General features: G+C 39.3%; 1 protein-coding gene across 4 annotated transcripts in view; it reads left to right on the plus strand.

The window, feature by feature from the left end:
* vps9d1 (VPS9 domain containing 1) overlaps positions 1-13,645 on the plus strand; it is a 68,401-nt gene extending 54,756 nt beyond the window's left edge. The window contains exons 14-16 of one of the 4 annotated variants that reach the window (XR_011345743.1): positions 3,208-3,312; positions 7,035-7,103; positions 12,361-12,411. Coding sequence is in view for 2 of the 4 variants with exons in the window: in XM_069901317.1 (XP_069757418.1) it covers positions 3,208-3,312; positions 12,361-12,442 (187 nt within the window). In the remaining 2 variants the exon portion in view is untranslated. Of the gene's footprint in view, positions 1-3,207; positions 3,313-7,034; positions 7,104-12,360 lie in introns of those variants that run through there. The other 3 variants (XM_069901317.1, XR_011345744.1, XM_069901319.1) reach the window with 3 other exon arrangements.
* Positions 13,646-27,855: the final 14,210 nt, after the last annotated feature.

Raw genomic sequence — 27,855 nt, forward strand, 5'->3', positions numbered from 1 at the left:
AATTTTATTGCTGCTGAGTAACACTGATGTCTAGGATTTTGGATGTAAAAATTGCTCCACACCATTTTGTCATTAAAATGGCATGATGGGTCACCTTGTTGCTGTTGGTGGGTCCCATAAACAGAAAAGGCTCCAGCTGTGAAGCTCACAATACAAGATTATTGGTTCTCTCAGTGTAGCATTGTATTGAAACTGATATTGCCATTTTAGTACAGCATTCTCACAGCTGTCAGCATGTAGCCCAATGGGTGCAATCGTTGCAGTCAGTTCATAAAGCTATTCACCACAATACTACCAGCACTCTTCCAGCTGCCAGGGTTGGGAATGTGTCTGGGATGCTATTGCTACTGAACAGATGGATGCTGCAGTGATGAGGAGAGTAGGAGAGAACCCCACTGAGTCCAAAGGACCTGGCCAGACATGAAGAACAATGCATGCGGGAGGCATGTTCTTTGTGCAGGGAAGTACCGGCACTACAGACAAGTAGTTGTGGCTGGAGTTACCATGGAGATCCCAGTACAAGCACAATTAGGAATAGTTGCATGTCGGAGAACCCTGTGCCATAGATAAATCCACATTGCCTGCATTTGTGGACAAATGGAAAAGCCAATGAAGACCTTGACCTAGGCTACCTCTGGAACGCAGAAGGAGCAGAAATGCGGAGAATTTTGAGTACACTTCTCTAAATTTTCATAGGAACTTCCTTATATACCAGACACAACAAAATCAATTGATTGATTTGTTTTTTATCACACAGACATGAATTCAATTTTAATACAGCCTGTTACATCCAAATTTCAGGTTAATTTCTGTCTGCTATATTTTATCCTCCTTTTGTAATTTTGCAAGCATTTTGGTCATTATTGACAATATTACATCATAAATTTAGACATTCGGGACCAGCAGGCAATTTTAATCTGAAAAACAATATAATTATCCCCGAAACTACTTTTCCCAATAGGGTGGATTAATTTTTTAGCAGGAATTGCATTTTCGTGCTGAGCAGTGATACAGATTTATCTCCATAAGCCTTAAGGCTAGTTGTGAAGTAATGTTATGCGTATACAGTGCTTTACTTGGCAAAGAGATCAGGCGAGAAATAGCCAGCAGGATAGCTTGCTAAAACTAGGTATTTTCTGTTGAGCTTGTGCACTCCTACACTGTACAGTTGGATCTTTTGAGAGCAGCATGCTTAGTGTAGAGGTGAGTGCAATGCGATTACAGTGCCAGAAACACAGGTCCAAATCCGGTGTTGTCTGTAAGGAGTTTGTAGGTTCTCGCCGTGTCTGCGCGGGTTTCCTCCAGGTGCTCCAATTTTCCCTGCTCTCTTCAAAACATACGGGGGTTGAAGGTTAATTGGGTATAATTGGTCAGTACAGGCTTGTTGGCTGGAAAGGACTGTTACTGCAATGTATGTCTAAATTTTTTTAAAATTCTACTTAGTAAGGCATATGGGTTGATTTCTCACTGTATAAAACTTGATTGGTTTTGCCTCAGGATACAAACAACCCTCTGCTTGCAAGATATGATGAGAAAGGGAGTGTGCGTGAGTAAGTAACTAACCACAGCTTTAAATAGAAATGTAAAACCTTCGCCCACTGTCACGCAAAGCTATTGTTTTCATCAATTTCAGTGTTTGCTTCTCAAGCACTTATGTTTGTAAATCTAAATTCTTTGGCTGCTACAGTGAATGTAGTGTGCAGTTATTATATTACTTGGCTCAAGGGAATCCTACCTAACCTGAAACAGTCCTAAATAATGCATCCATAAATTTTCAAGTAAATCTGCAGAAGTCTAAAGATTACATATCAAGGATCAAGAAAACCACACAAATGCCAAGAACTGCTGTTTGTTCAGGAAAACTTGATCTTCTGATAACATTTGAACTTCCATCCATCTCGGAGAATTCATTCATATTTGCTTCAGTGGTGGAGTGAGGGTAGATCAAATAAATATCAAAGTCACTGTGCAACGTTTCAAATTCCTGGCTATTAATGACCACAAATGCCAGTGGGTGGATTAGTTGTTCTGACCCATTGCCAGCTCCTTGGACATGCCTGAAACGCTGAGCACTTCATTGAGTATTAGTAGCAATTTGGGCTTTTGTAATCTTTCTCCATATTGAACCCTTTGTACCTTTAAGTTTGTCACAGCTACAACATCATAACCTTCGACGATAATGTTCAGCACCATTCTCTAGCTTCTTGCTGCGGATTCAAAGTTCTCATTTGTTGAGATCCAGATCTTATTTGTTTTCTTTCCCAAGGGGCTCAAGTTGCTAAGTTTTATTCCACATTTCTTCCATGTGAAATTCAACTTGTGCAGCATTTGAGCTGTCTGAAATATATTTCATGTGTGCAACTGTTGCGATGTGGACACGAGCAGCATTCATTTCTCATATGTGATTGTCCTGAGAAGGTATTTTACACGCGTGTTAAAGTCAAATGGGCAGCAATGGAACGGGTAGGACCACTCAAGGACAAAAAGGGAGTCAGAGGAAATGGGTGAGATACTAAATGAGTACTTTGAATCAGTATTCACCAAGGGGAAAGAGTGAGATTAGGGAGAAGAAGGCTGCTGTTTTGAACCACCTATTCTCAACCTTTTTTGTCTATGCCCCCCCCCCCCCCCTTAGGACTCTGCTCAAAGTTCAGACAAATTTAGACATGCATACAGCACGGTAACAGGCCATTTCAGCCCACGAGTCCATGCAGCCCAATTTATACCCAACTAACCTACAAGCCCCGGTACGTTTTGAAGGGTTGGAGGAAATCAGAGCCCCTGGGGAAAACACACTCAGGCACAAGGAGAACATACTAACTCTTTACAGACAGTGCAGGATTCGAACGTCAGTCCTGATCACTAGCATTGTAAAGACGTTGCACTGACCACTACCCCTTTCCTGGAAGCAGTCAAGTTTTGGTCTCTTTTGTACTTCTCTCTTACCGACTTCCTTAAAAAAAATAAAAAAAACAAAGTTTTTACTTAAATGTGCTGGTTATAAATTGAATTGTAAACTTCTTGAAAAAACAATGAACTCATCTAAATTATCCATAAATATGATGGAGATGTTTGTTTATTACAGGGAAGTGATCACTCAAGAGCATGTTGAGGGAACAAATCAACTTAATTTGGCTTAATGCTTGAGATTTTTTTTCTGGTTAACATGTTCAATACAACGTCTGACCATCGTGACATCTCTTACAGTGGTGCCGATGATTTGCTGCCCATTTTGTCTTTTGTCGTGCTAAAGAGCAACTTAACCCAGCTCGTGTCGGAATGTGCAGCATTGGAAGAATTTATTCATGAAGGGTAAGATCCAAGTTGAGGAACCACAATAATGTTTGGGGAAGAAAAAAGTTTCTAAGAAATCAAATGTCTCTAAGCAAAATATTACAGCTATCCTTTCCCATTGAGGATGATCCCTACCCTTGATTAACCTGAGGTCAGTTGAGGAACACACTGGTCTATGTCAACAGCTAACAGATTTAAATAAGGATGTGGGCAGCAGAAGATTTGATCCTGTTGGGCTTTATGTAAGTGTCAGATGAAAACTAGCCCAGAAAAAAATGGAATTATTAAGCATGCAGGGGAGAAAAGGATGGATCCAACTTTTGTTTCCCCACCACCCCCCTTCTTCATGGTTTCTCCCTCCACCTCTCACACCTTCTATCCCAGACTTGATCACCTCTGAGCCCCTCCCCCCAGCTTCTTTCACCCTTTGTATATGTAATTTCACCCATTCTATTTTAGTCTTGTAAAAGGTTCAGATCGGAAACATCGACTGACCCCTTTCTGCCCATGGATTTTGCCTCACTTGCTGAATTCCTCCAGCAATTCTTTGCTCAAAATTCCTGCATCTGCAACTTTTGTGTTTCTCAATTTTATATCATGCTGGCTGATTGAGTGGAAAGATAACTCAGTGAGGGTAGGGGACCAAAACTGCACAGTATTCCAAGTGTGGCTTCACTAATGCCCTTGTAAGTGAAACAAAGCTTGCTTGTTCTTAACCTCTTGTTGGAGTACTACAAAATTTATGTGATTCATGCATTAGAGCACCGAGATCCCTCTGAACATTCCTTTATAGACTCTCTCTCTCTGTTTAGATGTTAATATACTTTTAGATTCCACTTACTGAAGAGCTTGATGAACGCCCCCCCCCTCACCTTCCTTCCCCACCTTATTTCCCAGTATTTTGCCCAATCACTCAATGTATATCCCATTTTAGAATTAGAATGTCCACCTCATGAAATTCCTTCCACCTATTTTCAAATCTTTGACAAACATTAGATTTAATTCCCTCCTCCAGGTCTCTCATGTAGATAGTAAACAACTGAGAGGCAAGAATCGATCAGAAATTGCATTCCTCCAGTCTGATATGGACCCATTTATTGTTTGTTTTCTATGTGACTAATGCACTTCCTCCAATATCTTGGATCTTTATACTCTGACCTATCATGTGACACTTTGTCAAATGTTATTTGGAAAGTTAAGCACGTGACATCTGCAGGTCTCCTACCAACTCTTCCTATCACATCCACTAAAACCCCTGGTGTCCAGCACCTATGGGGATTGGAAGATGCCGGAAAGTGTATTTCCAGTGGCTTGAGGCTTAATCTTACAATGCCTAACTCACTAAGAAAAATCAGTTTAAAAGACAAAATTATGATACTGTACTTACACTGAACAAACTTCACTTTCATTAATATATAAACCTTGAAGCATTTTACTTTATTTTCAGTCACATTCTTTGAAAACATTTAACTGTCTCTGCATCTGCAGGTTCCTTCCCCTCCACAGAGCCACCTGAAAGATAAACAATAATATCATTTGTTGACCACCAACCAACATTTATAGATAAAGCCTCTGACCAGGTTGACTTTTACTAAGTCGAGATGAGGGCATACTGTAAGAGAGTCACCCTATCAGCGAGCGGCATCAACCAGCTCTTCATCCTGTGCGACACCATTGCTGTTTTGCACAACTTTATTCAAACAGCTGACAAGAGCAAAGCATGATCAAGGCCCTCTCCGCTGGATGAATATTTGCTCCCATCTTCACCGAAAGTTTTTGTGTTACTTCAGAGAACATTTATGTATACATTTTTAAACTTAAGTATTTTTTACCTATTATTTTCCTCTAATTTTTTTCTTCTGGTTGCTTGAGGCTGCCAGTTGCTTGAATTCCAGATACCAGAGGTTTTACTGTATTCCAAGAATTTGAACGTAATTTATCATTTGTAAAATCAAGTTGGCCAGGTTTGATTATGTTCAGCTTCCCGAAATAATGAGTTATTTCCTCTTTGATTACTGATTCTCTAATCTTGCAAACAACTGCCCAAGAGATCCCACCTTCTGTCATTATGCCTTTTTAAACAAGGGAATCACATTGGCTGTTTTCCAGTTGTTTGGTCCACTCCCAGAAATTTACGTTTTAAAAAAAAAATTCAATCACTTTGTCCATCATCCCTGCAACTGCTTTCAAGTCCCAGTCATCTGTAAACTTTTAGTCCCACGAGTTTCTCTAGCTCGTGATTGGGATTTTATTTTTAAATGTGTTCCTCCCTGTTATTCCAAGTTAGCCCTTTTTTTTTTTTGACCCCTTATACAAATTATTAATGCTTTCTGTGAATAGCTAGGAAGAAAATCCTCGTGGTTCCTGTCAAATCACTGCTGTCCATCTCCGACAACACTCTCCCATTCCTGAATTCTCTATCTCCATCTCGAGAGACAAGCTTTCTACTGACATATATTACAAACCCACTAACTCGCAAAACTACCTTGACTAACTTCCTCACACCCTGTCCTCTGCAAGGATTCTATCCCCTTCTCTCAATTTCTCTGTCTCTGCTGCATCTGTCCCCAAGATGAAGTATTCCAGTCCAAATCTTCCAAAATGTCTATCTTCATTCACCTTCAACTCAGCCCTCACCCACATCTCCTCCATTCCACACTCATCTGCCCTGGCCCCCTCTGCCCCCAGATGGAACAAAGACAGAATCCCCCCCTTGTCCTCACCTACTACCCTACCAGCCTCCGCATCCACACAATCCTCCAGAATTTCTAGCACTTAGGACAGAATCCCACTACCAGACACATCTTCCCCTCTCTCCCTTCCATGGGGACCACTCCCTCCATGACCACCTCGTGCAGTCATCCTTCCCCACCAATTATCCCTTTGGCACCTTCCCTGTGGCCTCAAGAGAGACCACTCTTGTGCCCACATCTCCTCCCTCACCACAATCCGGCACCCCAAATAAGTCTTTCAAGTGAAGCAACATTTCACTTGTGTATCTGCAGGATGGATTTACTGTATCCGATGCTCCCTTTGTGGCTTTCTCTATGACAGAGAGACTGGGCGCAGACTGGGAGATCTCTTCGCTGAGCACTTTCGCTCTATCTGCACCAGTGACAGGGACCTCCCAGAAGTCAACCATTTCAGTTCTGTGTCACACTCCCATACTCGTATGTCTGTCCATGGCCTTGTGTACTATCTCACCAAGACCACCCATAAACTGGAGGAGCATCACCTGATTTTCCGTCTGGGCACTCCTGCCAGATGGCATTAATATCAACTTTTACGGTTTCTGTTAGCCTGCTCTCTTCTTCCCCTTCCAGCTCTCATCCCTACTTCTCTCTCTATTCACCCAGCCATCCCTCCTCCCCTGGCTTGCTGATGTCCCCTCCCTCCCTTCTCCACCTATTACCTCCTGCCTTTACGAACACACCTCTTTTCCCCCCACCACCCCAATTCTTTTATTTAGATGCCTGCTGACATTTTTCCATTCCTTGATGAAGGGCTCAAGCCTGAAACACTGGTTATGTAATTTTACCTTTGCACTCTTTGACCTGCTGAGTTTCTCCAGCAAATAGATTCTATGCAAATATTGTTTTCAGCTCAGTCAGGATAGATGCAGACAGGCTATAAAAGCAGCTCACATACACAGATGCTGTACTTACATTGATTTTAGATTGAATGCTTCTTCAGGCAATATCATTATTAGTGCACTTAACAATAGCTTTTATTACCTTAAGGAGGATTCATTAGATCATAAACGTCTCATCAATGTTGTAACAGCTGCGATACATTCTGTTGCATTAGTGGTGAGTATACGCTTAAGACTCAAGACGACAGCTGGCTGCACTTATTGAGAAAGACTATGAGCTCTACTTCATTTGAAAAATTGGTGACCAATATAAACCCTGGGCTCCTCATAATTTGTAGAGCAGCACTGTGCAGTCAATCAGAGAGCTTGGTGTCAGCTTCATTATGCAATTAAACATGCTAAATTCAATAAAAGTTAATGTTTCTCCAACTTCCTACGTGATGCAGCAAATCTGAAATTATCTTTGTGTTCAGCTTGAAGCTGTTGATTATAATCCCCATTTTTTTTATTTTCAGGAAGCAAAACATTTTTTAAAAAAATTGTTGTCCAATTACTTATTTTGTAATATAATTTGAAGGATAAAGTTGACCTAATTTTGTTTCCTAAATTGTGTCCAGATATAAATAAATCTATGTTTATTCTTTGTTCATCTTTGAAAAGCATTGCATTTTTATAAATCCTGCAACATTTCTATGAGTCTTTTATTTTAAGAAGAATTTTGCACATCTCATTCTGTTGTTCTCTGGCACACTGCCCCGAGCCTCAAATTATGATCTCCTGCAATGTAACAGACACCACAGTGAAGCAGACAGAATTTGCCCTCGAGATCTGCCTGGCCTATATCCCGCAGCAACTGGCTTCATGAAATGTAGCTAACATTTTAATTTCTGTCAGTTTGGAGAGAAATATACTTCTTCAAAAGATTGATGGATAAGGATTATTATGTAAGCATTATCTAGTTCCTATTGGACTTTCTAATTGATTACGGTTGAAATAGAACCATTAGACATTGTGGCCATGGCTTGTTTAATTGAATGCACTTTCACATTTTAATAAACTCTTGTTAATTTTTTTCATATTTTGTTTATAATTTTAAATCACATAACATCAATTATAACATATTGATACAAACATTATATAATTGAATAAAATACCCCATCCTTCCCACTAACACCCTCCCTCCTCCCCTTCCACCGACAAAGAAAGGAGATGATCGCTAAAAACAACAAAAAATCAACTTCTTAGCTGCAGAAACCGAGACATCCACCGGAGCAGACCAAGAGATTAAATTTTAATACCATGAATTTTTAAATATGAGCACCATACTTTTGCAAAAAATGATATTTATGCCTCAAATTATAGGGTTTCATTTCAACATGCCATCGTTGCATTCCGAAAACTGAGTCAGATTTCCAAGAAATAGCCAAACATTTTTGAGAAACAGCCAGAGCTAAACGTAAAAACTCAATTTGATACATAGTCAATTTCAATCCTAAAGCAATCGACCTATTAAAAATAACATTGGATCAAAAAGTAAACTTACTTTTAATACTCGCTCCAAAAACAATTTAACTTGTAATCAAAAATTCTTAACCTTAGAACAAGTCCAAGTCAAATGAAAAAAAAACTATTTCTTGTCTGCATCTAAAACATCAATCTGAAGAAATGAAATTCAAATGTCTTTAATTTCTGACGGGTTAAATACAATTGATGTAAAAAATTATATTGTACTAATCTATATCTTACAATTATAACCTTAGTCATACTATCTTTACACAAGTTCCTCCAAACATTTTTGTCTACCTTTCTATTTAAATCAAGTTCCCATTTCATTCTTGATTTATGAACATTCAACTTAGGCATTTTATTTTGTAATAACTTATACATCTCAGAAAAAAATTTATTTGGTCCTTCCTTGGTGAGCAATAATTCCAAAGCAGATTGACTTGGTAGTTTTAAACCATGGCCTAATTTTTCCAATAAAAAAGTTTTAACCTGTGAGGAACAGAAAAAAGTATAACTAGGAACTTGAATCTTCACCTTCATTTGATTGAAAGATCAAAACTTTGCTGCTTCAAAACAATCCTCAACTTTTTAAATCCCCAATTGATTCCATATTTTCAAAAACTGATTATTGAAAGTAAAAGGAAAAAGTTTGTTTTGATATAGAGGAGTTTTCGCTGAAATCTTTCCCTTTCCACCTATCTAATCATCAATTTTATTCCATATTTCAATTAAATGTTTCAAAATTGGTGGATCAAAACCAATTAACAATTTTGAGTTCCATTTATAAATAAATCTGGACATTAAATTCTTGTTAATTAAGTAACAAACTAATTAGTAAACTTTCTGCTTGTGAGATTGGTCATGGTCATCTTTTTGGAAGGTGCAGGTGTATTCGAGAAGAAACAAAGGATTTGCTTTGCCAAGATCCTCAAATGTTTTTTCTTTCAATTGTTGCTGTAGAATGAAAATAAAAATTCAACTGAGGATATATTGTTGTAGCGGGCTCCAAATTGACCTTTTTCTCATGAAATGTTGAAATACATTGTAATGGAAAGATCAGAACCATAATTTATCGTCATGGATCATCTCATGATATTTGTTGTTTTGCGCCAGCCTTTCAAATCCAAATGTACCTATAAATTACATTTTTTTTAAAAACTAAATAAATTAGTGCAAAAGAAGTGAAAGTGAGGTAGTGTCTGTGGTTCGTTGTCCATTCAGAAAACTATGGGGAAAAAACTGTTTTTGTGCCATTGGCTCCTGTACCACCTTCTTGATAGCAGCAGTGTGAAGAGTGCTGGGTGCTGGGGGCCCTTGAGGATGGAGGCTGCTCTCTTGAGACACTTTGAGAAGTACAATCTTCCCATGGGTAGTCAGCATGGCTTTATGAGGGGAAGGTTGTGCCTCGTGAACCTAATTGAGTTGTTTGAGGAAGTAATGTGGTAGATATGGTGTAGATAGATTTTAGTAAGGCATTTTACAAGATTCCCCCTTGAGACACTTTTTCAGAAGATCATGAGTTATGGGATCCATGGAATATTGGCCCCCTGGATTCAGAATTAACTTTCCTATAGAAAGCAGAAAGTGGATGAAAAGTATTCTGCCTGGAGGACAGTGACTCGTGGAGTTCCTCAGGGATCTGCTCTTTGTGTTTTTTTATAAATGACCTGGATGAAGAAGTGGAAGGATGGGTCAGTAAGTTTGTGGGTGATACGAAGGTTGGAGGAGTTGTGGATAGTGTTGAAGGTTTCAATAGGATATAGATAGGATGCAGGGTTGGACGGAAAAGTGGCAGATGGAGTTTGATCTGGATAAGTATGAGGTGATGCTTTTTGGAAGGTCAAATCTGAAGTCAAAGTACAGGATTAATGATCGGATGCTTAACAGTGTAGAAGAACAGAGGTCCAAATCTATACATTCCTCAGAGTCGCTGCAATAGGATAGTTAAGAAGGCCTATGGGATGCTGGACTTCATTGGTCAGGGGATTGAGTTCAAGAGTCGAGAAGTCATGTTGTAACTCTACCAATCTCTGGTGAGACAATACTTGGAGTATTGTATTCAGTTCTCATCACCTCATTACATGAAGAATGTCGAAGCCGTGGAGAGGGTGCAGAGGAAATTTACCTGGATATTGCCTGGATTAGAAAATATGTCATATGAGGCAAAGTGAAGAGAGCTAGGACTTTTCTCTTTGGAGTGAGGAAGAATTAATCCTTCGATGAAGTGAAAGTTGATGCCCATGATGACACTAGATGAGTTCACAACAACAGTATCTGTAGTCTTTTCCTGTCCTATGCATTGGCACCTTTCTACAACCAGTCAGAATGCGCTCCAAGGTACCCCTATAGAAAGTCTGGGAGCATACTGTAACGGATTTGTTATAATCTTTAAAGTTAAAATCTTTAGTTATAAAATATACATTTCTTAGTAAAGTAAGTTATATAGTTAAATGTATGTTTTAGTGAGGGAATTGTGGGCTGGATACAGGATCACAGACATTTCCAGATATAACACTGAACTCAGAGAGTTCATTTTCAGAGTCAACTCATCTGGAAAAACAAAGCCATAAAGCTGAAGAATTGTTCTTAATTGAAACTCAAGTACCATGTGTGGTTCTTCAAAGCATATTTGTGTACAATCAGCATTATGCTGGCAGCTGTTTCAAAACTCAGGTACTATTTGAGTGACATTTGCAGAATCGTAAACCACTTAAGGCTCTTGGAACAGAGATGACGTCAGAGTTTGTTATGGATATGGAGTGGTTTTGAAGAATGGAAAAAGGTTCTGCAGAAATGAAACTAAAACCACGATGATGTTACGTCACATGAAGTCCAAGAAACATAAATCATTTTAAAACCAGAGGGAGAAAAAGACACAGGGGTAAAACAGTAGTCTCTGGAGAGAAGGGGATGCTGTTCTTAATTGTATTATCCTTATCATAGGATATACACAAAATCAGTGGCCATAAAGAAGAGTCACTTCACTGTCTCTGAATAAGGAAGACTGTTTTGGATTTGAAGATACAGTAATCAGAAAATGTACTATTGTGTGTTACCCCTGGAAAAGGGGAATGCAAAATAAGTGGCTTTAAAATAAATAAGACCACTTCTGATTGTCTCCTTAAGATAAAGAGGGCAGATTCATCGTGTGGATCACAAATTCCAAAATCTCCAAGCAAGAGAGAACACTCGTGAAGAATATCTCTCTGAAAGACGACTCATCAAGAGACTTGTGTCTTTAAAAAGATCTGAAGATATAATGTTTAAAAGTGCTTTATAATCTCTTCTGAGCTGCGATTTTAAAAGATCCCCAAATTCAACAAGATATTTGAAACTTTTTCAGAATCAAGCATAAACTGTAATGGTTTGAATTTAATTTCTCTCACACACACCGGTTTAAGATAGAGTTAGGTTAAGAGATTAAAAAATTGTTCCCAACCCCCCCCCCCCCGAAGTCTACAACCAGCTCCTTAGTTTTGCTAACAATGAATGGAAGGTTATTGTTGTGTTACCACTCAACTAATTGATCTGCCTCCCTCCTGTTCGCTTCCTCTTTGCTGTCTGTGATTCTACTGATGATTGTGGTGCAACAGCAAATTTATAGATAGCACTGGAATTGTGTGTAGCTGCACAGTCAGGGGTGTGGAGCAAGTAGAGCAATGGGCTAAGCACACATCCTTGAGGTGCACCTGTGTTGATTGTCAGTGAGACTTTGTTTCCGATTTATATGACTATGGTCTTTTAATGAGGAACTTGAGGATAAGGTTGCAGAGGCCCAGGTTTTGGAGCTCGTTGATAACGAAACGGCTTCAAAGATGAGGGTATTGGATATAATAACTCAGGACTCCAATATATCTGGCCCATAACTATAACAATGTGGTATTTGCGTGTGCAGAATTTTTTCTATTGCACACATCTTCCCCACACAGTTTGAAGAAACCTAATCCAAGTTATTTTTTTTCCCTTAGATATTTAATTGGTGAAGAAGGATACTGCCTGACATCGATGCAAAGCGCGCTCTTGTATGTGGAATCTTTATCCAAAGCTTGAGTCCTGTCATTTACCTCCATATATTTGCTGAGAGTTTTCAAGAATTACATTGTTACACTTACTAAAATACTATTTTTATATAAAATTCACTGGTTGAATGTAATTTTTAATAGATCTATAAAATGTTGCAATATTTGGACTAAACATTTTGATGTTGTCCAGAATGTTCTTATCTAAAAATGTATTTATGTGAGCATTATGTGTGACTGGTTCAAGGTAATAGGAGATGGCACAGGTGCTGGAGAAAGTCTCTATCCAGTGGGCATCATAGCTGGATGAGCACATATTCCTTAACCAGTTCAGGTGTAGTTTGTGGATTATTTTGAATCCTGGATTTTTTTCCTTGACATATCCTAATATATTAATATTCAGAATGTTGTTGATTTTATACAGATTTAAATTTTAAGTTTATAGATTAGATTATTATGTGTTTATTTTTTTTAATTAAAGAAAACAGGATCTGTAAATCAACATTCCAATGCTGCTTTTCAAATCTTTTGGTGAAAACCTAAGGTCAAGAAAAGGTTTAGCTTTGAAATGTTCCTCTAAATAGTAACTGATTTAAGTTTCTGAACACTTCTTAAATATTACATTTTCATGATTATATATTTTGCATTAGTGTGTGTAAAATCCAATGTAAAATGTAGATTGTTGCCATTGCAAAAATAATTTATTGTAATTTTGCTGGGGGGGGGATAAAAGAATGTATGTTGGGTAGGAGGAAAATGTAATTGTTAAGTATCATTTTACAGTCTTTATGCATTGTTTTGACTGAAATTGAACATGCTTTTGGAAAGTAAGGAGAACCTATAATGGAACCTTAATTCACACAATGCTGGGCTCTGTTCCTTTGTTGTAGTTATGTTTTCAATAGTCAACTGACGTGATACTCTGCCTGAAGTAACTGGTTGACCTCTGGCCATTCTGTTTTTAGTAAGTCTTTGAGACCTGTTTAAAAAAAAAAGCATAGCAGGCTTAATCTTTTTAAACAAACATAAAGGATGCTGAAGGAATTGAGAAATATGGCATTAGTGTTGAAAAATGATACTAAGGAACAAGACCAGCCATGATCAAAACCAGCCATTCTCAACACATTTAAGGGGAGCCCTGAACTAACATCATATTTTTATGTAGTTGGTAGGAGAGAATTATGGAGGAAACCAACTAAACTTAATGACTTCATGGGGGGGGGGGGGGGGGGAGGGGCGAGACAGTGTATAAACTTTGAGTCCTAAGGGGCTACAGCCCAAAAAAAAGGTTGAAAATGGCTGGGTTACACCATGAATTACTGGGACACTGGGTATTCTCTTTTGGAGGCCCAAATAACTGAACAATTAGATCAATCTGATGAATTTCAGAGCTTCCTTTAAATCAGCCGTTCTCAACCTTTTAATAATTTGGCAACAAATGACAACAACCTTGCTATATAAACACAGGGAAAAGGAAGTGAAGTGTTTAAATGGCAACCAAATGTTCCTGGTCTTCAATCAGTTGGGCTCCAGAGATTTGGAACAGAAAATTAGGTTGTTTTTTTTTCAAGACAAAGGATTTAATTTTAGCTGTGAACATGCAGTCAAATAATTAATGTATCACTGAAACTACATAATGGTTACATATGAGACTCCAGAGAAGAGTTACTGAGATGGTTTCCCCTTATTATGTCTCCTAATATTTATTTTTGAACTTCTTCCAAGTAGTCTACATCCAGAGTCCGAGCCCTTCCTGTTCTTTGCACTGGTGTCAAGGCACGTGTCCTGTTGCCCATCAATGAGTTTCTGAGCAAGTGAACCTAGCCCCAGTCCTTCAGATGATGATGGGCATGCCCTTCATGTTAGAATGCTGCAATTGAGCAAGTACACACTGTGCCAAAATGCCCATTTTGCTGCTTATTCTGCATTCTCTCTGGACTAAGCGAAGAATTCTTTATCTTCTTGCCCTGAAATAATTAATGTAATTCTTTGCAATTCAAGTTAATGATGTCAGAAAAATGTGATTTTTCAACAGAGCTAGGTGTAATTCCAGTACCTCTCAGCTGAGCAAGTACCTCGCTTTCACTGGCAACATTGTGCTCCACTTCATTTTTGGGGGGTTTTGTATTCTGAAGAGCACATAAAATTGACTGTTTTAGTTGAATTACCTCAAACTTGATTTACTTTCTCTCCAAAAAAAGGAATATATCCTTTCTGAATGCAATGTAAAAGTTAATAAGATGGTATGAATTTCAAGTTGAAATTAATTGTCAGAGTACATGACATACAACCCTGAGACTATTTTATGAAGCAGATGTTTTTGAATAAATGAAACATGTTTTATTATACAAAATGAATTGTCAGTAATAATAAAACCTTTATGTTATATTATTAAAGGGGACAGAGATGGGAGGATAAAAGTGAAGTACTTGTGAGATCTAAATAAAATTCTGCCATGGGCCATGGCATTAATATCAGGTAGATTGCTATGGGATTGCAATTTAGTGAGGTAATTGTTTAAGTAGTTAGTTGTGTTAAAAGTTCACAAGAACAAGTTCACTACATAATCTTTTAGTTTTAAATTTGAGCTAACCACTGCACAGATAAAGCCAGCAGAGATTGTATTTATCTTTTCTTCAGTTAATCAAAAGGATTGAAGTTTGATTGTGGCTTTTGAATAACATGGAATATGCTTACAGATAATTTTTACTGATCCAGCATGAAGGGGCAGTTAATATCTTGTTGTGGCCCCATTCAAAAACATGCTGTTCAGATGATTTATAAAATGGTGAGATCAGTGGTATCGCTGAAACATTTTTATTTGGTCCATGGCCATGAAAATTTAATTTTCCTTTTCAGTTATCCATGCAACTTCCAGTGCTGAGGAAAAGCATGCTTCTGCACGCTGGAAAGTTGTACTGTTCACATCGACCCACAACATTTATACCTTTGGAATGTAACTTCAGTGATGATGTTTGAGTTTATTTAAATTGTGAACAAAGTTGAATTAAATTGTTGATTCTTCTGTATAAACAAACAAGTTCAAAATTATAATTGCATATTTAATTGAAATCATGTGAATGTATTAACATTGGGGCATTACAGTTTGTGAGGTAAAAATAAAAACATGGTGAGAGGAAGATCATGGCTTTCTTGATCATTGAAAACTCATTTCAAACCAATTTCTGCAATATTTTGGGTTTTACATCACAAATGCCAAATTATTCCTTAAAAATACAATTTTGTAATTTAATTTTAACCGTTGTTTACATCTTAATTTGATTTCAATATTCTCTTTAAGGTGACCATTGTCATGGTACAGAAATCCTTATTTTCTTTTGATATAGACCATAATGCAAAGGAGCAGAAATAAACCATTCGTCCCATTGAGTCTGACCCACTGTTCAAACATGAGCTGGTCCATTTTCCCCACTGCTTGGCCTCTCCCTATAACTTTTGATGCCCTGGTTAATCAAAAACCTATCAATCCTTGCTTTAAATACAGCCAGTGACTTGGCCTCCACAACTACTTGTGGCAACAAATTTATCACCCTCTGGCTAAAGAAATTCCTATGTATCTCTGTACTCAGCAGATGCCCTTCAATCCTGAAGCTGTGACCTCTTGTCTTAGATTCTCCCAGCATGGGAAACAAACCTTTCCACACCACTTTGTCCATGTCTTTCACATTCGATATGTTTCATTGAGATTTCCCCCCCCCCCCCCCCCCATTCTCCTAAATGCCAATGAGTACAGGCCAAGAGCCATCCAACGTTCCTCATCTGATAACCCTTGCATTCACAAAATCATCCTTGTGAGCCTCCTCTGAACTGTCTCTAATGTCAGCAACATGGAAGAAGCCATTTGGCCAATCATCCATGTCAGCCCAGAGCAATCCTATTTCCCCACTATTTTTCCTTGTAACCTATTATTCACCATTCCCATCAATTCCAAATGCCTGGGTTAATTTTATAGCGAACATTTTACCTACTATTCCACATAACTTTGCATGTGAAACAAACCAGACTATCTGGAAAAGGCCCACCTAGTCGCGGAGAATCTGCAAACTCCCCAGCAGAGAGCTCCCTAGGTCAGGATTGAACCCAGGTTGATTGAGTTGTAAGGCAACATCTGTGCCATTGCGCTGTCACTGACAATGGTGGTCTAGTGTCATGCTGGAAACAAGTGTGCCATCTCAATATGGGACAACATGCAGCGCAGTACAAAACAAGAAGGTCGAACTTAGAGCATAGATGGCCATTGTACAAAATGCCCCTCATACCCTGTTGATTAATGCTATAGCAAGTTGTTCACAGTCACTGCCAGTCAGAGATGCAAGTGTGTACATGTTTGGTTAAAGGTATACGACGCAAGTAATTGAACACTTTCTAATGCTGTATTTAGATTCATTTGGATAAAATGTGATGATCTCTATAAAGAACTCCCAGCATTAAGGGTTAAAACACAGACTACTGTTGACACCATGGGTAAGTGAAAAAACACACAAATGCTGAAGAAACTCAGCAGGTCATACAGTAGCAAAGGTGAAAATACATCAGCAATGTTTCAGGCTTGAGCCCTTCCAGCATTAAGGTTAGTCAAACTTCATAGTTTTAAAATAACTTTCTGTTTGGTGTTAGATCTTCACTTTTACTGATCCAAAGAATTACTTTTTAACTCCCCGGGTGTAAATGTGGGTTTGAGGATGTTTACAAAAGGGAACTGACAACTCTCAAAATTACTGTTTAGTGCAACTTTATTAGCTAGCCACCTCAAAAAGGTACAATCATTGTTGAATCACAACAGTCCAACTATTGAACCTTATTGCTATTACAAAGACATTTCTGTGTCACACATCCTGCAGGTAGCTTGGAGAGTTGGATACTCTGTGATAGCAGATGAGAAACCAGTTTAAAAAAAAATGGATTGGATATAATCCAATTATCAGAGTCCTTTCTAATCTTTTATAACTGCCTATGCATAGAAACATAAACAATCTGACCAAAGGATTATATGTTCTGTACCTGCCCACTTTGATGAACATCAGAGTGAATGTATTGATCTGCATCTTCTTTTCCAAAATGATGCAATTTAATTTTTAATTTAATTTCTATTATATTTTTTAATTTATTTTTATCTTTTTAACTTCAAGATGCAGCACAGTAACAAGTGCTCACCAGCCTAAATACAACAATTCATCTACAATTCCCATACCTTTTTTGAAGGGGGAGGGAACACTTGCAGATACAAGGAGAATGTAGAAAGTCCTTATAGACAGTGTCGGATTCGAACCTGTGTCACTGGCACTGTAATAGCACGGCACTGACCATGCTGCCCTATACATAACCTAATCTCGCCCATACAATGGAGCAAGTTTAATAGATTGGTTTTCTTCCTAGATCAGTCTCTTGGGAGCAACATATCACTAGAGAAATGGTGTGACCCGCTGGGTTTCCCTTCCCAAATGGTAGATGGAAGTCTAGACACCAAGACTGTAGTAAAAATGCAGAAATGCTGGAGGAACTCAGCAGGTCTCACAGCGTCCGCTTGAACTAGTGCTCAGGGCTCAAATCTTGGTTATATATCTTTACCTCCAATGGACGCTGTGAGTCCTGCTGAGTTCCAGCTTTTCTGTGTTTTTATGGCATGTTGCAAATCAGGTTTGGAAGAAAGTCATTTTTATCTGAACCGTGAAAATACAAAGCCTGCCACAATATCAAAATGACAGAATCAAAATTCTTGATAGAATTGAAGTTTTGACATTATTTTGTAAATTATGATCTATAAATGTATATAAAGATGTAAGTGAAGAAAAACATGCCCAGCATAACAGTTCTTCTCTTCCAAGTTCAGTGAGAAATTCAATGGACAGAAAAGATTTATAATATCCCGCTATTGAAAGATTGCAATCAAAAACTTGGGAACACAGTTAGGGTAGAGGGTGGCATGGTTAGCACAACGTGATCGCTGTGGCAGCGACCCAGGTTCAAAGCCGCTACTATCGGTAGAGTTTGTACCATCTCCCCGTCTCTGCATGGGTTTCCTCCAGGTAGTATGGTTTCCTCCTCATTCCAAAGATGTGCTTGGTCACATTGGTTAATTGGTCACGTGTGTAGTTGGATAATGTGAACTCATATTATCCTGCTGTTTCACTCAATTAAAAAGAAAGGAATATGTGGATTTCCATTCTGACCTATTTGTGGGTTTTTTTTTAAAAGTCTCTTCCTGCACTGACCCAAACTGTCAAGCTATTAATCTTTTCTATAAAGATCATTAGACTGGTAGTTTGATGCTAAATTCATATTGTAATGCCTGGAGCTTTGGACAGGTGCAAAAGTTGGACAGACCACATCAGCTGAGAAATTTAAATACAAAGAACTGAATACATTTGGAATTAAAAGTTAGTATCAGTGATTGTAATCATGAAGTTATTGGATTGTTATTAAAAATGTATCCTGCTCACTTGTGTTCTTGAAGGAAAGAAATCTACAATTCTTGCCAAATTTGGCTGATATGTTAATCCAGATGCACAGTTTATGGATATCCTTCAATCAATTCAGAAGCAATTGGAGCTGCGAAATTAATGTTTTCGTCCCCATCCCTATGAATGAATACATTTAAACATAAGTATTAATAAAATTATATATAGAATCAGGAGCAAGAAATTGCACTAAAATTGTAAGATCTGATAGTTATTGAGCTGAACTAAAAAAAATTAACATTTTCTTTTGGAACATGGGTTTCAAATGTCTCAGTCTTTTACCAAATGTGCAACTCATTTTCTCAACAAAAGGTGGTGTAAGATGCTCCTTCAGTCCACTAGCCTACAGGTCACCCATGGGCAAGGTATTCTCTTTGGCTTGGCTTCGCGGACGAAGATTTATGGAGGGGGTAAAAGTCCACGTCAGCTACAGGCTCGATTGTGGCTGACAAGTCCGATGCGGGACAGACAGACACGGTTGCAGCGGTTGCAGGGGAAAATTGGTGGGTTGGGGTTGGGTGTTGGGTTTTTCCTCCTTTGCCTTTTGTCAGTGAGGTGGGCTCTGCGGTCTTCTTCAAAGGAGGTTGCTGCCCGCCGAACTGTGAGGCGCCAAGATGCACGGTTTGAGGCGAGATCAGCCCACTGGCGGTGGTCAATGCGGCAGGCACCAAGAGATTTCTTTAGGCAGTCCTTGTACCTCTTCTTTGGTGCACCTCTGTCACGGTGGCCAGTGGAGAGCTCGCCGTATAACACGATCTTGGGAAGGCGATGGTCCTCCATTCTGGAGACGTGACCCACCCAGCGCAGCTGGATCTTCAGCAGCGTGGACTCGATGCTGTCGGCCTCTGCCATCTCGAGTACTTCGATGTTAGGGATGAAGTCGCTCCAATGAATTTTGAGGATGGAGCGGAGACAACGCTGGTGGAAGCGTTCTAGGAGCCGTAGGTGATGCTGGTAGAGGACCCATGATTCGGAGCCGAACAGGAGTGTGGGTATGACAACGGCTCTGTATTCGCTAATCTTTGTGAGGTTTTTCAGATGGTCGTTTTTCCAGACTCTTTTGTGTAGTCTTCCAAAGGCGCTATTTGCCTTGGAGAGTCTGTTGTCAAGGTATAATACCTGTTTAACTTCCCAATCAGGGTCATGTGAAGCTATGGATTGCAGATCGTTTTTCCAAGCGTATTCTACAAATTGAGATTTATGGTTGTGAAACTTAAAATGCTGGGCAGATAAATCTGCTGATCAATGGCCAGGGTTACCCATCCAGTATGTACACTGCAACTGAAGAAGGCAACAGGAAACCACTTCAGTATTTTTCCCTTGTATAAAGATGGAGCTTTCGCTGAAGGAGAACAGGGGAGGCAAAAGCTACAATTCAGAGGGTCAAAGATCATGACAGAGAGACAAGATCACCCACGCCAAAAGGCAAGGCATCTGAATTATGAATATCTTATTTACCTACTGTTCGGGCTATCTACAGTTTAAATAACATTGAAAGCATTCCACTGGAAACACATTTTTACGTATTGGACACACTAATAGTTTTTCCATGATTATTTGGGGTATTATTTATAAAAATGTTTCCTTTTTCCACATATGTCTACTTAAATAAAATTGCCCTTGACTGCCACAATCATTTTTCCCCAAATACAAGAGTGAATTTAAGTATATTATGCACACAAGAATGAAAACATAATCAAGGTTCATGTTTTTAAAAAAAAAAATCTTTTGCATGGAGTTGCGCTTGTTTGGCATGGCTGAACAATCTGATTTATCCGAACGCTTCAGCTTGAAATCTAAATAGGGGACTTAGAGCGAGATGCTGAACAGATCTGATGGCTGTGGAAACATGAAGCACCCCACATAATTGTAAACATGGCGAGTGACAGACACACAGTGCACTCAGCTGGATTCCCTAAAATGTCATCAACAGTGGAGAAAACATGCCACACTGCATCATGTCCAGAGGACAGAATTATTCACAAAGCAATTATCAGAGATATTTCAGCCTCTTCTCCACTATTTATACCCCAGTCTAAGACAGACTGGTTTAATTAGATCATTTATTATTTTGATAATCTGGGCAACTTTGAAATTCTTCAACATGTCAAAATATTTTATTTCCCCAATGAAAAAATGAACTAAGATCCAATTAGCATCTCCAAAAGTTTAAATGTGTTGACCTTAATGTAACATCTTAAATTTTGCAAATTATTGCTGTTTTGGAACGGTATTGTTTAAGATTGGCAACATTCCACAACTAGAATTCAATTTTCCTTTTGCAGTATTAAATTTCTGTCTCTGAAGAAAATTATAAATAAATATTAGGGACACTTTTAACATACGTACCTATTTAGAAAGTGGTAGGTGCCGAAAAACTGGTTTACATTTCAAAACAAACTTATAATTTGCATGATACACTTGAAACTTGCTCTGAAATGAATCTTTGAAACTCACCATGTGTGGGTAGGTGTGGGTGTGTGGGTGCCCGTGCATTGCACAGCGGACCGGTTAACTCTGTTTCATCGGGTTACACTTGTACAATTGTTTGAACTTGTACGATTGTTCTTAGATCCCTTGTTTGTTTCCTGGCCTTTTGTCGATTGTGATGGTCTAAAATGAGAGAAATCAGGATGAATCAGGATCCTGTGCCTGGCCTGCTTATAATGCTTTGTGTTTAGGTCCTGGAAATAGACCCTTGCCCCACTGAATCTGTGCCCACTATCAAGTGCCCATTTGCACTCCTTTTCATTTATTTGATGCGGACATCTTTGTACAAGGCTGTGATACTTCCCATGGTCTAATCATGTGGAATGCATTGCATGGGCACGCAATGAAGGAAGTGCAAGTCCAGACAAAATCCAGCGGTGGATTTAGAGCCTTGGAAAATAGACGGCAGGCTGTATTTAACAAGGAGTTAAAATCAGCACAGGACAAAACTATCAATAGCCAAAAATTCATATTTCAGAAGTACATATTTGCAAAAATTCCTAAGAGAAACTGTTTCAGAAATTGTCCTGGAAAATTCCACTTTCAAACCAGGCAGGCCCAAGTTCTCAAACAGTTCATTTGTTAAAAAGAACTTGCAAACTTCATTAGAATATTATTAGGAGTAGAATTGAGACAAGTCTGTCTCAAGTAAACCCTGTCCGACTACCACCAGCAAGTAACCTACTGTACCAGAGGTCTGAGCACACTCGATCACTGCTACATCAAGATAAGGAAAGCCAACTGTTCTTTCCTGAGACCACACTTTGGCAAGTTGGATCATGTGGCTGTGCTACTTGTACCTTGTTACAGACAAAGTCTAAAAAGAGAGGCTCTGGAGATCAGGGCAGCTAGAAGCTGAAGAGGCTACAGAGCTTCCTTGATTCACAAGATTGGATGGTGTTCAAGGACTTAGCTGAGGATCTGAATGATCACACCGGGGCTGTCACAGACTTTATCAAATCAGCTGTGTTCAATTGTGTCCTCACCAAATCATTTAGGATTTTCCCCAACCAGAAGCCGTGGATGAACAATGAAATCTGGAACCTGCTAAGAACCAAATGCCTAAAGAAGGAGCAGATATGACCCATGGAAAGCCATCTCCCAGGCAAAGTAGAGTTTCTGGATGAAAATGGAAGCCACGAGGGGTACCCACAGCTGTGGCAGGGTCTAAATAACATAACCTGCTAAAAATCAAAAACAGTAGGAGATGGCAAAGATTCACTCCCAGATGAACTCAATGCCTTCTCTGCCCCGGTTCAACCACAAGAACAAGAAAAAAACCACCATGTTCCCAGTGATCCTCTCCTGTCCGTATCTGAGGATGATGTGTAGGCTGCCTGCAGGAGAGTGAATCCGAGTAAAGCATCGGTCTGGATGGAGTACATGGTGAGTAGTAAAAATCTTTGCTGACCAACTTACCAATGTGTTCACAGATATCTTCAATATCTCACTCTGGCAGTGTGTTTGGAACCCACCTTTTTCAAACAGACATCAATCGTACTGGTGCCTAAGAACAGTCTGGTAACCTGACTACATGACTATCAACCAATGGCACCTACATCATGATGGTGTTTTGAAAGGCTAATGTTGAAGCATATCTGAGCAGCAACATGGATCCATTCCATTTCACCTATAGTAGCAACAGGTCTATGGTGGATGCCATTCCTCCTAGTCAGACCAGGTCATTCTGGACTGGTCGACCTACTTGTGATATGCTCCAGTCTTCTAGTTAATAAAAGCCTTGGTTTGGATCAACAAGTCTTTGGTTCTTTCGATGCGCTCTACAATTTTATTAACTAAAAGACTGGAGCATATCACAAGTAGGTCGACCAGTCCAGAATGACCTGGTCTGGCTAGGGTCAATCCTTTAAGACCTGCCAGTAGGTGTGGCTACACTCTCATCCAATCACAGTCATCCTACACTACCATCTGTACATGTACACATTGGTGATAGAATCTGTACTATCACAGACATCATCTACAAATTCACTGATGATACCACGGTAATGGGCTGTATAAAAGGGGGTGATGAGTCAGCCTACCAGAAGGAGATTGAAAACTTGGCTGAATGGTGCACCAAAAACCATTCAATGTCATCAAAACCAAGGACCTGATTGTTGATTTCGGGAAAGGAAAAGCAGAGGTGTATAGTCCAGTGATCATTGGGGAATCAGAATCGGACAGGGTGAGCAAATTTTAAGTTCTTGGAAGTCACTATCTCGGAGGATCTTTCCTGGATCCAACACACTAATGGCATCGTGAAGAAAGCACGTCAGCACCTTGACTTCCTCAGGAGTTTGCAGAGGTTTTGTATAAAATTGGAAACCCTGTGATTGGTATTGGAAATTGGAAACCCTGAACATTTCTACAGATGTGTGGTGGAAAGTGTGTCTCAGTGTGTCTGGTCTGGGGACACCAATACCACCCCCCCAACCCCCAGCGAAACGTAATGGACACAGCCCAGGACATCACAGATAAAACCCTCCCTACCATTGAGAACATCTACCGGGAACACTGGGGTTGGAGACCAGCAGCAATCATCAAGGGTCCACACCCACCCAACTCTCATTCTGTTCCCGCTGCTGCTATCAGGCCACAAGACTCGCACCACCAGGTTCAGGAACAGCTGCTACTCCTCCACCATCAGAGTCCTCAATGACAAACTCAGCCAGGGATTAATTTAAGCACTCTTGCATTTTTTCATTTTTTTTCTCTCTGTTTTGCACAGTTGTTTACATTTCTTTATTTGTTGACGTGTTCATTCTGTACAGTTTTATTTTGCACTACCAATAAGTGGTAATTCTTCCTCACCTGCAGGAAAAAGAATCTCAGGGTTGAATATGATGCCATGTCAGTAAGTACTCTGATAATAAATCCGAAATCTGGAAGTCGTAACTTTTTGACCAATTCACTAAGATTCTGCTGCTCTTCGACCTCAGCTTTCCATCCAATCAATTACTCCCTTCAAGCCAGTGTGTTGGAAATTCTACCAATCCCAGACTTGAACATATTCACTCATAGAATGTTCAGTTAAGTCACAGACATTTCAGCTCAGTAAGGTCATATCATTAATGTTCAGTATATCCCTTGTTTCTCGCCACATACTGTGAAAGAATCAGCTCATACATCCCCGTTAAGCCTTCTGTCAATGTTCTCGTTTTTCACCAGCTAAAGAATTAGATCCTTCTCATTCACTGGGTCCAAGTCCCTTAATGTCTCTTTTTACCCCCAAGGAATCAATCATACCTCACACCATGTTAACTTCATTCAAATATAAAGTATATGACAAATAATGCCAATCCAGCACAACTTTATTCGGTTTGCAAAGCAGGTGCTCTGTTACACGAGAAGAAAATATGCAGATAGGTACAAGCCTTTTTATATGGTTGAGCTTCTCATTTTTACAGCTTGTTCATGACTAATCACATGACCTGTAATCACTTATACTTTGCATCCTTCAGCAAAACATCTAGCACGAGTTTTGAGAAAAATGTGGCCTTGGTTCTAACGTCCTGCAGCTGCACTAATAAAAGAAAGCAATTTCTTTAACAGAGTCTGATATTTTCCCATAAAAAATTCTTTTTAACCCTTTTCTTGCTGCTTAAAAGAAGCAATTAAAGCAAATCTAGACAATCCACGCTATAATCTATCAGTTACAATTCTACAACATTGACAACACACCCTTCAGTGGTCTCTGCATGTTCTACCATCCTATTGTTACCTTAATGGGTGACCGGTACACAACCCCTTTGAACTATAAGAACCCATCATTGTGTATTTGCCTTGCCTTATTTGCCCTTCCCATTTTCTGTTTTTATGCCCACCTTAGTTTTCCATTTCAACCTTCCTATGTACTTAGACTCATGAGTCATGCACCAGATTGTATATCGCCAAGAGCAAGGGACCTAATAATGAAATACCACGGCATTCATCCCTCCAATTACTAAAACTTCTCTGACAAGAGAGAATGGGGCGATAAACTTTGAGCAGAGTCCTAAGGAGGCCATAGCCCAAAGAAAATGATCAAGAATGACTGAGCTACACCCTACCTTATGGCCTTGAGTATATGAATCATAGAAAAGTGTGATGATATCAATATTTTATTGACATGGGTCAAAATCTTATTTATTTGTTATATATAGGCATACATTTTTTTTAGATTTTGCTGCAATTTTACCATATTTCTCTCAAGTCCACCTGGGCCTGTTTCAGGAACTCCTGTCTGCATGCTGTCTATTCATGCATAAGCTGGGCTTAAACAACCTTCCGTGACTAACCATCGCTGTGTGTAATACTTAAATTGGCACAATGTTAACTTCCTCATACTTGTGGGGCCTCCTCTACAGTTCAGTCAAGTTCAAATAGCAATGAATGCAGCCACGTATTCGCGCTTCTGAATCCCATCCAATATTCTCTGCCTTTTGTTTTTCTGTCAGCAAATGCACGCCACGGTTAATGTGATCAAAACAGACGAAATTCAGTCAACAGAGAAAGAAAATCAAATCATTCCTTATATCCAGTTGAAATAAAAATATTGTCTAATTTGATGAGTTCACCAAAAGGAGCTTCTGAAAGTTGAATTATTTCCAGAGCAAAATTGAGAGTAGAAAGAAACCTTTTCACGTGGAAATCTTACCAGCAATGGCTTTAATGGACTAAATAAAAACTTGAAATTGAAACAAATAAGCCTAAGGCAACAATATGAGGTTAGATTAGAGAGATGTAACTGCAAATTTCATGCCAACCCTGATGTGGTTCTATGTTATAATTGATGCATTTCTACCTCCATCATTCTGACAGCAACAAGTCACTGGAACTGCCTTGTAGCCGGTCACCATCCTTTGTATTGCTTCTGCTTCTCTGCATTTGTTTCAGTAACAACAGGCCCATTGACTCTCTCAATTGCTGCAACAGCTCATTCACTGTCTGTATCTTCTGCAGCTGTTTGCACGTGGGATGAATTTCACATCTTTATTTTTAATACAATTTCCCATGGATCCTGATTCATAAGGTGCCGCGAGAGAGAATGTTCTATCGTTAGAGTTTATCACTGGGAGAGGACTTTCACTGATAAACTTATTCCAAGACCAAGTGAATGCTATTTTGCCTCTGGCATGGCAAAGCCAAAGTCCAATGATCGTTTTGCTCAGAAAGCGTGGAAGCTAATTGAACAGTAAGAGCCAGAACCCAGCACTCCTGCAAGCGCAACCAAGGCTCTAAACCTGCATTAACCTAACAAGCACCTAAATCAGGCTAATGCCAAGTGTTTACTTTTCTTATATATTCCGGTGAAAGCAAAACAACATTGAACGATACTCTCAAGGCTTCTGCGTTGTTCTTGACGCGTGCATCACGTTCGGAATAGGACCTGCACTAGTTCTCAGCAGAGTAGGCTGCTTCTGGCCCAACTCCCGAGATAAGCATAGAATGCATGCATCTTGCAATATCATCCAAACTGCAGTCAAGATGCATGGAGATCCACAGACAAACAAATCGCTCGGCCCTACAAGGATTTAGCGAGAAAGTCAAGCAAGGATCCAGAGTTTCACCCCAAACTTCAAAGTCCTACCAATCTCCCCTTGCTCAAATCCACACCACTGTCTCATTTCCTGGCCAAACATCCAAAGCCATGAGATTCAACCAAGAGCAGGGGAGCAAATTACTCTGCCACTCTTTTCACTCAATCTGACGCTTGCCCAGTGGCATTTGGCTGCGGAACATGGGCGTCACTATTACCCTCTGAGGGTCTTCAAAGTGAAAAGAAAGACACGGGCCCATTCCACAGGCAATTCAACCAACACAGGTTGTGTAGGTCTGTCGCCAGGCAGCAGGACCCAGCAGAGGAGAACTGAAAGGCCGTACTCCCACTTCTCAGGCCCGTAACAGCAGCAACAGTGATGTTGTCATTTCTTTTTTTAGATATATTTTATTTTTAAATATATTTAACAATTATACAGAACACAAAACACAAAAAACCCCACTTCCCTACCTCTTCTATATAAATGCAATTAAACCAATATAAAAAATGAAAGAAGAGAAAAAAAAGGTCTGCATGCAGGGAAACACACCAAAACACGGTACTAACGCTCTTTAAAGAGGCCTTCAAGCTCACCAAAAATAATCACATTCCTGTAGTGGCATCAGTGAAGTGCCTATTTATTCTCGGTAAGACTGTCAAATTTTCAGAAAGGTGTTGCGTCCTTTTCTAAAATTATATGCGATCTTTTCAAGAGGAATACATTTCCAAAGACCATCTGACAATGAGGAGATGGGAATCAGATTTCCATGTCATTGTTATGCATTTCCTGGTCACACATAAAGTGATGTCTATAAATTTCATTTGGAATTACAGTACAACTCCAATTATCTGAAATCGGATTCTCCAAAATCCTCAATTTGCAGAATTTTTTAAAAGATTTTTGATAAACAAGTGTGATAGATTGTTTTGGGAGATAAATTTGGGCAGGTTTTTTTA

The sequence above is a fragment of the Narcine bancroftii genome, chromosome 10 (genome assembly GCF_036971445.1).
Source record: "Narcine bancroftii isolate sNarBan1 chromosome 10, sNarBan1.hap1, whole genome shotgun sequence".
In the NCBI taxonomy this organism is placed as follows: domain Eukaryota; kingdom Metazoa; phylum Chordata; class Chondrichthyes; order Torpediniformes; family Narcinidae; genus Narcine; species Narcine bancroftii.